The 12,478-nt window shown below is 45.1% G+C and overlaps 1 protein-coding gene across 1 annotated transcript in view; it reads right to left on the bottom strand.

The window, feature by feature from the left end:
• LOC306918894 (ribonuclease inhibitor-like) overlaps positions 1-12,478 on the bottom strand; it is a gene marked incomplete at both ends in the record, with an annotated part of 35,907 nt that overhangs the window by 22,301 nt on the left and 1,128 nt on the right. The window contains 2 exons of the mRNA XM_079531738.1: positions 150-326; positions 2,389-2,565. Coding sequence (XP_079387864.1) covers positions 150-326; positions 2,389-2,565 — 354 coding nt within the window. The remainder of the gene's footprint in view (positions 1-149; positions 327-2,388; positions 2,566-12,478) is intronic.

Below are 12,478 nucleotides of genomic sequence, written 5' to 3'. Positions count from 1 at the left end.
AGCTGAAACATGAAGTGGAGTCTGTCAAATCTCGCAATTTCCTTCTTCCCATTGCGCTGCAACGGAACTAGGATGAGCCGCCCGAAGGGCGGCGAAATTCTAGTAATAAAACAGAAGTGATCAAAATAAATGTGGTAAATGTATCTTACTTTAGAACTTCCAGTCTACAGTGTGGGCTCTTCAGTGAAGCACAGAGCAGCTCCACTAGTCCTGAGTCCTGCAGGTCGTTTTCACTGAGGTCCAATTCTCTCAAATGGGAAGGATAAGAGCTGAGAGCTGAAGACACAGCTTCAACACCTGTCTTTCTGAGTTTACAGCCAACAAGTCTGTAAATGCAGATTAAATAAGAGATTATAAAACAAATGATACCTAAATAATCATATCTGAACAGAGGACCACCTACCTGACAAGGACTTGGAATTGTAGGCATTACATTTAGTTTGACTCGGCTCCACAGATACATATTGTGGAAAATAGCCAAACTACAAACTCTCAAAGCCTTGCAGTGAGCCTGTAGAACGTCTATTTTCACAATGTTTGCCTCTTTCTTCCGTAATATTTGACAATTTGGGTTTAAAAAGGTTTTAAAAGTAATTTAATTGTACCTTGAAGCCCAAACCACACCAAAGGGTCGGGGTTTTGTTTTTTTGTTTTTTTAGATCAACCACACCAACTCGATGAGTTTCATTGGTGTGGTTTATCTTAAAAAAATCTTGTCCCAACCCGACCCTTTGGTGTGGGTCGGGCTCTAGAAATGTGCAGATAGTCTGTAGGCCTATACTGTACACTGTATACTGTATACTGTAACTTATACTGTTGGTTTGTCTACTGTTCAGTGAGAAAACAATGCTGCACATTAAGCTAATCCTCTGGGGACCCCCTTGGGGGTCCAGACCCTCAGTTTGAGAACCACAGACCTAGACTAATATAATGATAATTGATTGGTACAGTAGGTAGATGCAGACTATTGATTATGTATTCATGCGTACCACAGTAAAGATCGATAACTGAGGCGCAGCTACAAGGGATTGAACGTCGAAAATAGCCGATCTACAAGCTCACAAGTGTTGCGTCCTCGACGCGCTGCGATTCAATTCAGTTCAATGTTACTAAAGTGTCAACTCACAACAAGTTGTCTCAAGACACTTTACATGTAGAGCAGAGAAGCAACATAGATCCCACCCTGAGCATTAAGACATTTGGAGACAGTGAGCTTGTAGATCAGCTATTTTCGGTGCGCAACCATCTATGTCAAAGTAGCCTGTACATTTGCCTTAAAGGGATATTACACTTTCAATATCAAGCTTATTAACCCTGAGGCCGATTCTACAAAATGTCTTCTAAATCTGAAAATGTCTGATGTAATAGACCCCCATCTGAAAACATGCCCCCCCCCCCCCCCCCCAGAAGCAAAGATTTGAGTTAAAAACGTTCGTTCTGAGAATATATATTCAAAGATTTGCGCCACATGCCGCGCTATGTGCTTGTAGATCTGCTATTTTTCAATAGCTAAAGTATAACATAATGCTTAAAACACCAAAATGGGTTCCCGCCAAGAATGGATTAATACATTCTCACCACAGCATTCATATTATATTCTCATCATAGAGCACCGAAGTCCTGACGTCACTGTCACTAGAGGGCGCCAATCCACAGGTTCGTCTACTTTTTATTTGCATTGTAATCTCCATAGGAGGATTTTAGATCGCCTCATATAAGAACTGTTTGAAAAATAAACCGATCACCCCGGCCTTTTCACTCATATGGATATGAAGCATCGACTGAAGGTGGAAATGTACAAATATACCCAAAGAGTAACAAAAAAAGCGTTAGAAACGAGTGAAACAACCCAGAGACTACATTTCCGGTATAGGCGGGTGGCTGCATCTGCCCGTCGCACAACAGAAACTGAATGTTAATTACGTTTATTTTTATTTTATTGATATTTAATGTTTCGTGGTTAGTACAAGTCGAGTCACCACCACCACCTGAGCTTACGTCAACGAGGAATCTCAGGAACGCAATGTGTTGACAGCTGGGCGTGACGTATATTAGCAGCGACATTGCCTTCATATGTAGTTTCAAGGCTTTTGCGGCAACATTAATTCCATTTTCTCCAGAAACTGGCTGTATCAAATATGAATGGACATCATTAACGACGCACAGCCACTCCCCTGACAGAAGGGCTGGGGTGGTCGGTTTATTTTTCAAACACAGTTCTTATATGAAGCGACCTAAAATCGCCCTATGGGGATCTCAATGGAACTAAAAAAATACATGAACCTGTGTATTGGCACCCTCTACTGAAAGTGACGTCAGACTTTGGTGCTCTATACAGTACATAATAAAACAGAAGTGATCAAAATAAATGTGGTAAATGTATCTTACTTTAGAACTTCCAGTCTACAGTGTGGGCTCTTCAGTGAAGCACAGAGCAGCTCCACTAGTCCTGAGTCCTGCAGGTCGTTTTCACTGAGGTCCAATTCTCTCAAATGGGAAGGATTAGAGCTGAGAGCTGAAGACACAGCTTCAACACCTGTCTTTCTGAGTTTACAGCCAACAAGTCTGTAAATGCAGATTAAATAAGAGATTATAAAACAAATGATACCTAAATAATCATATCTGAACAGAGGACCACCTACCTGACAAGGACTTGGAATTGTAGGCATTACATTTAGTTTGACTCGGCTCCACAGATACATATTGTGGAAAATAGCCAAACTACAAACTCACAAAGCCTTGCAGTGAGCTTGTAGTTCGGCTATTTTCACAATGTTTGCCTCTTTCTTCCGTAATATTTGACAATTTGGTTTTAAAAATGTTTTAAAAGTAATTTAATTGTACCTTGAAGCCCAAACCACACCAAAGGGTCAGGACAAAACGGTTTATTATTATTATTTTTTTTAGATAAACCACACCAATGTAACTCGGTGAGTTTAATTGGTGTGGTTTATCTTAAAACACATCTTGTCCCGACCCTTTGGTGTGGGTTGGGCTCTAGAAATGTGCAGATCTGTAGGCCTATACTGTACACTGTATACTGTATACTGTAACTTATACTGTTGGTTTGTCTACTGTTCAGTGAGAAAACAATGCTGCACATTAAGCTAATCCTCTGGGGACCCCCTTGGGGGTCCAGACCCTCAGTTTGAGAACCACAGACCTAGACTAATATAATGATAATTGATTGGTACAGTAGGTAGATGCAGACTATTGATTATGTATTCATGCGTACCACGGTAAATATCGATAACTGTGGCGTAGCTACAAGGGATTGAACGTCGAAAATAGCCGATCTACAAGCCGATCTACAAGCTCACAAGTGTTGCGTCCTCGACGCGCTGCGATTCAATTCAGTTCAATATTACTAAAGTGTCAACTCACAACAAGTTGTCTCAAGACACTTTACATGTAGAGCAGAGAAGCAACATACAGTAGATCCCACCCTGAGCATTAAGACATTTGGAGACAGTGAGCTTGTAGATCAGCTATTTTCGGTGCGCAACCATCTATGTCAAAGTAGCCTGTACATTTGCCTTAAAGGGATATTAATTATTCAATATCAAGCTTATTAACCCTGAGGCCGATTCTACAAAATGTCTTCTAAATCTGAAAATTTCTGATGTAATAGGCCGCCGACCCCCATCTGAAAACAGATAGCAGATCTACAAGCTCATAGCGCGCCACCGAGCGCGCCACTCGGTGGCGCGCTATGAGCTTGTAGATCTGCTATTTTTCAATAGATATATTATAACATAATGCTAACAACAAAAGGGGTTCCCGCCCAGAATGGGTTAAACCACCAAAAGGGGTTCCCGCCAAGAATGGATTAATACATTCTCACCACAGCATTCATATTATATTCACATAATACAGTACATAATAAAACAGAAGTGATGAAAATAAATGTGGTAAATGTATCTTATGTGGTATCTGGTGGAACCACATTTCATCAATATAGCCTAAATCATGTTAAACTAGACAGACTAAATTCACATCTAAAATTGTAAGCCTGATAATACTAGGAGGTCTCACCAACAGGACCAACAGGGCAGACATTTAGGCACCACCAGGTCACAGCTGGCACTCTATGGTAAATAGGCCTACTTTGATCTAGCGGCATCTATTCTAGACAGGCCTTTTGCTGTTCTTCCTGTGTCCACACCTAGTGACTTGAACATTGAGATTTGGGTGTCAACGACTGTCTGTCTCACATGTGTATTGGGTCTCCTTTATAAACTGCTAGAACTATCTATCTGGGTCTGTGTGCCCCACACAAGCCGAGAGGCTGGTGGGGTGATCAGCTCTCCATGAAGGAGAGCTGAGCTGTACTTTGTCTTTGCAATAAACCTGGACTCCGAAACCTTCATTCATCTGTCTGCCTCCGCGTTTATCCTGAGTACTTTTGCCTAAGTATTAGAGGTTTGTTCATGGGCTTTATAGAGAGAAAAGCAGTCTCTCTTTGTAGTATTTTTACTTCAGGTGGTGCTTCGAAACCGGTGTCTTTGGTGCGACAGCGCCAGGCAGTAGGGGACCTGCGGGGACTTTGGTGTTTTTTCAGTCTAATAGATGTTTCGGTCGGCGATTTTTGGACGGAGGGGAATGACGGCGATGATGTGCGCAGCGCTGCACATGGGTGGCGACGTTCACCACGACGGGGATGGCCTGCTCTGGTGATCAGCGGCCTGGACTCGGCGATCGACAGGAGGGAGAGGCCCTCTACAGCGCGTCAACGGGGACCGTGCTTCTCTTCACGTCTCGGCGGGGAGCAGCGGATCTCCAACCCGAGGAGCGGCGATGCTCAGCGGTCAAAGGGAGGCGGAGGACCCGCTTCTTCGGCTCTGCTCTGCTCGGCGACGGCGAGGCGAGGCGGCTACTCTACGGGCTACGCAGTCTGCTTTGGGGGCCAGTGCGGTTCTCGTGAATTCGCTTTTGTCAGTCATGTGTTGTGAGTCATGGCTGAAGGGAGGGAGGTGTGTAGAATTCATTTCGAAATGGACAAGAGGACAGTGTCAAACAGCGGCCGTACGGTGCAATGTACTGATCACACATTGTACACGACACGGGCCGAAAAAGGACACATCTCCGTGGCGGCGCGTCAAGGAACTGTACAGCCTTGCTGCCCGTGCGTGATGACTGATGGACAAAGAGGTTATGTATTGTTGTGAAAGTGATTTTTAATTACATACTAGGCAAATTGGACAGCCGAGAAGAATATATTGCAGTGTAGTATAGGATGTTTTTTCGCTTTATAGTGGTGTCTAGTATTTAATGTGTTGCCTTAATCAATCAACATTTCAGATTAGATTTTAATAGAACACTAAAAGATTCTACTTGTGCTGAACCGAAATGTAGTTATGTGTAAAGTATGTAATGAGAATTGCCTGAAGAAGTTATGTAACCTTGATTCCGTTTGTCTCTGTAACCATTTGAATTCTAATGTAATTGTTTGTTTGTCTTAGGCCTATCTGTTGTTTTTAATTTTATCTTTTCTTAGTGTCAAGGGAGGAGGTCCAAATGTGGTTCCTTTTATTTTGTGATAAACGTGTAGTACGTTTATCAAGGGAGGAATGTGGTATCTGGTGGAACCACATTTCATCAATATAGCCTAAATCATGTTAAACTAGACAGACTAAATTCACATCTAAAATTGTAAGCCTGATAATACTAGGAGGTCTCACCAACAGGACCAACAGGGCAGACATTTAGGCACCACCAGGTCACAGCTGGCACTCTATGGTAAATAGGCCTACTTTGATCTAGCGGCATCTATTCTAGACAGGCCTTTTGCTGTTCTTCCTGTGTCCACACCTAGTGACTTGAACATTGAGATTTGGGTGTCAACGACTGTCTGTCTCACATGTGTATTGGGTCTCCTTTATAAACTGCTAGAACTATCTATCTGGGTCTGTGTGCCCCACACAAGCCGAGAGGCTGGTGGGGTGATCAGCTCTCCATGAAGGAGAGCTGAGCTGTACTTTGTCTTTGCAATAAACCTGGACTCCGAAACCTTCATTCATCTGTCTGCCTCCGCGTTTATCCTGAGTACTTTTGCCTAAGTATTAGAGGTTTGTTCATGGGCTTTATAGAGAGAAAAGCAGTCTCTCTTTGTAGTATTTATACTTCAGGTGGTGCTTCGAAACCGGTGTCTTTGGTGCGACAGCGCCAGGCAGTAGGGGACCTGCGGGGACTTTGGTGTTTTTTCAGTCTAATAGATGTTTCGGTCGGCGATTTTTGGACGGAGGGGAATGACGGCGATGATGTGCGCAGCGCTGCACATGGGTGGCGACGTTCACCACGACGGGGATGGCCTGCTCTGGTGATCAGCGGCCTGGACTCGGCGATCGACAGGAGGGAGAGGCCCTCTACAGCGCGTCAACGGGGACCGTGCTTCTCTTCACGTCTCGGCGGGGAGCAGCGGATCTCCAACCCGAGGAGCGGCGATGCTCAGCGGTCAAAGGGAGGCGGAGGACCCGCTTCTTCGGCTCTGCTCTGCTCGGCGACGGCGAGGCGAGGCGGCTACTCTACGGGCTACGCAGTCTGCTTTGGGGGCCAGTGCGGTTCTCGTGAATTCGCTTTTGTCAGTCATGTGTTGTGAGTCATGGCTGAAGGGAGGGAGGTGTGTAGAATTCATTTCGAAATGGACAAGAGGACAGTGTCAAACAGCGGCCGTACGGTGCAATGTACTGATCACACATTGTACACGACACGGGCCGAAAAAGGACACATCTCCGTGGCGGCGCGTCAAGGAACTGTACAGCCTTGCTGCCCGCGCGTGATGACTGATGGACAAAGAGGTTATGTATTGTTGTGAAAGTGATTTTTAATTGCATACTAGGCAAATTGGACAGCCGAGAAGAATATATTGCAGTGTAGTATAGGATGTTTTTTCGCTTTATAGTGGTGTCTAGTATTTAATGTGTTGCCTTAATCAATCAACATTTCAGATTAGATTTTAATAGAACACTAAAAGATTCTACTTATGCTGAACCGAAATTTAGTTATGTGTAAAGTATGTAATGAGAATTGCCTGAAGAAGTTATGTAACCTTGATTCAGTTTGTCTCTGTAACCATTTGAATTCTAATGTAATTGTTTGTTTGTCTTAGGCCTATCTGTTGTTTTTAATTTTATCTTTTCTTAGTGTCAAGGGAGGAGGTCCAAATGTGGTTCCTTTTATTTTGTGATAAACGTGTAGTACGTTTATCAAGGGAGGAATGTGGTATCTGGTGGAACCACATTTCATCAATATAGCCTAAATCATGTTAAACTAGACAGACTAAATTCACATCTAAAATTGTAAGCCTGATAATACTAGGAGGTCTCACCAACAGGACCAACAGGGCAGACATTTAGGCACCACCAGGTCACAGCTGGCACTCTATGGTAAATAGGCCTACTTTGATCTAGCGGCATCTATTCTAGACAGGCCTTTTGCTGTTCTTCCTGTGTCCACACCTAGTGACTTGAACATTGAGATTTGGGTGTCAACGACTGTCTGTCTCACATGTGTATTGGGTCTCCTTTATAAACTGCTAGAACTATCTATCTGGGTCTGTGTGCCCCACACAAGCCGAGAGGCTGGTGGGGTGATCAGCTCTCCATGAAGGAGAGCTGAGCTGTACTTTGTCTTTGCAATAAACCTGGACTCCGAAACCTTCATTCATCTGTCTGCCTCCGCGTTTATCCTGAGTACTTTTGCCTAAGTATTAGAGGTTTGTTCATGGGCTTTATAGAGAGAAAAGCAGTCTCTCTTTGTAGTATTTATACTTCAGGTGGTGCTTCGAAACCGGTGTCTTTGGTGCGACAGCGCCAGGCAGTAGGGGACCTGCGGGGACTTTGGTGTTTTTTCAGTCTAATAGATGTTTCGGTCGGCGATTTTTGGACGGAGGGGAATGACGGCGATGATGTGCGCAGCGCTGCACATGGGTGGCGACGTTCACCACGACGGGGATGGCCTGCTCTGGTGATCAGCGGCCTGGACTCGGCGATCGACAGGAGGGAGAGGCCCTCTACAGCGCGTCAACGGGGACCGTGCTTCTCTTCACGTCTCGGCGGGGAGCAGCGGATCTCCAACCCGAGGAGCGGCGATGCTCAGCGGTCAAAGGGAGGCGGAGGACCCGCTTCTTCGGCTCTGCTCTGCTCGGCGACGGCGAGGCGAGGCGGCTACTCTACGGGCTACGCAGTCTGCTTTGGGGGCCAGTGCGGTTCTCGTGAATTCGCTTTTGTCAGTCATGTGTTGTGAGTCATGGCTGAAGGGAGGGAGGTGTGTAGAATTCATTTCGAAATGGACAAGAGGACAGTGTCAAACAGCGGCCGTACGGTGCAATGTACTGATCACACATTGTACACGACACGGGCCGAAAAAGGACACATCTCCGTGGCGGCGCGTCAAGGAACTGTACAGCCTTGCTGCCCGTGCGTGATGACTGATGGACAAAGAGGTTATGTATTGTTGTGAAAGTGATTTTTAATTGCATACTAGGCAAATTGGACAGCCGAGAAGAATATATTGCAGTGTAGTATAGGATGTTTTTTCGCTTTATAGTGGTGTCTAGTATTTAATGTGTTGCCTTAATCAATCAACATTTCAGATTAGATTTTAATAGAACACTAAAAGATTCTACTTATGCGGAACCGAAATTTAGTTATGTGTAAAGTATGTAATGAGAATTGCCTGAAGAAGTTATGTAACCTTGATTCCGTTTGTCTCTGTAACCATTTGAATTCTAATGTAATTGTTTGTTTGTCTTAGGCCTATCTGTTGTTTTTAATTTTATCTTTTCTTAGTGTCAAGGGAGGAGGTCCAAATGTGGTTCCTTTTATTTTGTGATAAACGTGTAGTACGTTTATCAAGGGAGGAATGTGGTATCTGGTGGAACCACATTTCATCAATATAGCCTAAATCATGTTAAACTAGACAGACTAAATTCACATCTAAAATTGTAAGCCTGATAATACTAGGAGGTCTCACCAACAGGACCAACAGGGCAGACATTTAGGCACCACCAGGTCACAGCTGGCACTCTATGGTAAATAGGCCTACTTTGATCTAGCGGCATCTATTCTAGACAGGCCTTTTGCTGTTCTTCCTGTGTCCACACCTAGTGACTTGAACATTGAGATTTGGGTGTCAACGACTGTCTGTCTCACATGTGTATTGGGTCTCCTTTATAAACTGCTAGAACTATCTATCTGGGTCTGTGTGCCCCACACAAGCCGAGAGGCTGGTGGGGTGATCAGCTCTCCATGAAGGAGAGCTGAGCTGTACTTTGTCTTTGCAATAAACCTGGACTCCGAAACCTTCATTCATCTGTCTGCCTCCGCGTTTATCCTGAGTACTTTTGCCTAAGTATTAGAGGTTTGTTCATGGGCTTTATAGAGAGAAAAGCAGTCTCTCTTTGTAGTATTTATACTTCAGGTGGTGCTTCGAAACCGGTGTCTTTGGTGCGACAGCGCCAGGCAGTAGGGGACCTGCGGGGACTTTGGTGTTTTTTCAGTCTAATAGATGTTTCGGTCGGCGATTTTTGGACGGAGGGGAATGACGGCGATGATGTGCGCAGCGCTGCACATGGGTGGCGACGTTCACCACGACGGGGATGGCCTGCTCTGGTGATCAGCGGCCTGGACTCGGCGATCGACAGGAGGGAGAGGCCCTCTACAGCGCGTCAACGGGGACCGTGCTTCTCTTCACGTCTCGGCGGGGAGCAGCGGATCTCCAACCCGAGGAGCGGCGATGCTCAGCGGTCAAAGGGAGGCGGAGGACCCGCTTCTTCGGCTCTGCTCTGCTCGGCGACGGCGAGGCGAGGCGGCTACTCTACGGGCTACGCAGTCTGCTTTGGGGGCCAGTGCGGTTCTCGTGAATTCGCTTTTGTCAGTCATGTGTTGTGAGTCATGGCTGAAGGGAGGGAGGTGTGTAGAATTCATTTCGAAATGGACAAGAGGACAGTGTCAAACAGCGGCCGTACGGTGCAATGTACTGATCACACATTGTACACGACACGGGCCGAAAAAGGACACATCTCCGTGGCGGCGCGTCAAGGAACTGTACAGCCTTGCTGCCCGTGCGTGATGACTGATGGACAAAGAGGTTATGTATTTTTGTGAAAGTGATTTTTAATTGCATACTAGGCAAATTGGACAGCCGAGAAGAATATATTGCAGTGTAGTATAGGATGTTTTTTCGCTTTATAGTGGTGTCTAGTATTTAATGTGTTGCCTTAATCAATCAACATTTCAGATTAGATTTTAATAGAACACTAAAAGATTCTACTTATGCTGAACCGAAATTTAGTTATGTGTAAAGTATGTAATGAGAATTGCCTGAAGAAGTTATGTAACCTTGATTCCGTTTGTCTCTGTAACCATTTGAATTCTAATGTAATTGTTTGTTTGTCTTAGGCCTATCTGTTGTTTTTAATTTTATCTTTTCTTAGTGTCAAGGGAGGAGGTCCAAATGTGGTTCCTTTTATTTTGTGATAAACGTGTAGTACGTTTATCAAGGGAGGAATGTGGTATCTGGTGGAACCACATTTCATCAATATAGCCTAAATCATGTTAAACTAGACAGACTAAATTCACATCTAAAATTGTAAGCCTGATAATACTAGGAGGTCTCACCAACAGGACCAACAGGGCAGACATTTAGGCACCACCAGGTCACAGCTGGCACTCTATGGTAAATAGGCCTACTTTGATCTAGCGGCATCTATTCTAGACAGGCCTTTTGCTGTTCTTCCTGTGTCCACACCTAGTGACTTGAACATTGAGATTTGGGTGTCAACGACTGTCTGTCTCACATGTGTATTGGGTCTCCTTTATAAACTGCTAGAACTATCTATCTGGGTCTGTGTGCCCCACACAAGCCGAGAGGCTGGTGGGGTGATCAGCTCTCCATGAAGGAGAGCTGAGCTATACTTTGTCTTTGCAATAAACCTGGACTCCGAAACCTTCATTCATCTGTCTGCCTCCGCGTTTATCCTGAGTACTTTTGCCTAAGTATTAGAGGTTTGTTCATGGGCTTTATAGAGAGAAAAGCAGTCTCTCTTTGTAGTATTTATACTTCAGGTGGTGCTTCGAAACCGGTGTCTTTGGTGCGACAGCGCCAGGCAGTAGGGGACCTGCGGGGACTTTGGTGTTTTTTCAGTCTAATAGATGTTTCGGTCGGCGATTTTTGGACGGAGGGGAATGACGGCGATGATGTGCGCAGCGCTGCACATGGGTGGCGACGTTCACCACGACGGGGATGGCCTGCTCTGGTGATCAGCGGCCTGGACTCGGCGATCGACAGGAGGGAGAGGCCCTCTACAGCGCGTCAACGGGGACCGTGCTTCTCTTCACGTCTCGGCGGGGAGCAGCGGATCTCCAACCCGAGGAGCGGCGATGCTCAGCGGTCAAAGGGAGGCGGAGGACCCGCTTCTTCGGCTCTGCTCTGCTCGGCGACGGCGAGGCGAGGCGGCTACTCTACGGGCTACGCAGTCTGCTTTGGGGGCCAGTGCGGTTCTCGTGAATTCGCTTTTGTCAGTCATGTGTTGTGAGTCATGGCTGAAGGGAGGGAGGTGTGTAGAATTCATTTCGAAATGGACAAGAGGACAGTGTCAAACAGCGGCCGTACGGTGCAATGTACTGATCACACATTGTACACGACACGGGCCGAAAAAGGACACATCTCCGTGGCGGCGCGTCAAGGAACTGTACAGCCTTGCTGCCCGTGCGTGATGACTGATGGACAAAGAGGTTATGTATTTTTGTGAAAGTGATTTTTAATTGCATACTAGGCAAATTGGACAGCCGAGAAGAATATATTGCAGTGTAGTATAGGATGTTTTTTCGCTTTATAGTGGTGTCTAGTATTTAATGTGTTGCCTTAATCAATCAACATTTCAGATTAGATTTTAATAGAACACTAAAAGATTCTACTTATGCTGAACCGAAATTTAGTTATGTGTAAAGTATGTAATGAGAATTGCCTGAAGAAGTTATGTAACCTTGATTCCGTTTGTCTCTGTAACCATTTGAATTCTAATGTAATTGTTTGTTTGTCTTAGGCCTATCTGTTGTTTTTAATTTTATCTTTTCTTAGTGTCAAGGGAGGAGGTCCAAATGTGGTTCCTTTTATTTTGTGATAAACGTGTAGTACGTTTATCAAGGGAGGAATGTGGTATCTGGTGGAACCACATTTCATCAATATAGCCTAAATCATGTTAAACTAGACAGACTAAATTCACATCTAAAATTGTAAGCCTGATAATACTAGGAGGTCTCACCAACAGGACCAACAGGGCAGACATTTAGGCACCACCAGGTCACAGCTGGCACTCTATGGTAAATAGGCCTACTTTGATCTAGCGGCATCTATTCTAGACAGGCCTTTTGCTGTTCTTCCTGTGTCCACACCTAGTGACTTGAACATTGAGATTTGGGTGTCAACGACTGTCTGTCTCACATGTGTATTGGGTCTCCTTTATAAACTGCTAGAA

Source organism: Electrona antarctica (assembly GCF_951216825.1).
Source record: "Electrona antarctica genome assembly, contig: scaffold_264, whole genome shotgun sequence".
NCBI classification, from domain to species: domain Eukaryota; kingdom Metazoa; phylum Chordata; class Actinopteri; order Myctophiformes; family Myctophidae; genus Electrona; species Electrona antarctica.
Note: the sequence above shows the minus strand (reverse complement) of the source record. Positions and strands in the feature narration are given on the sequence as shown.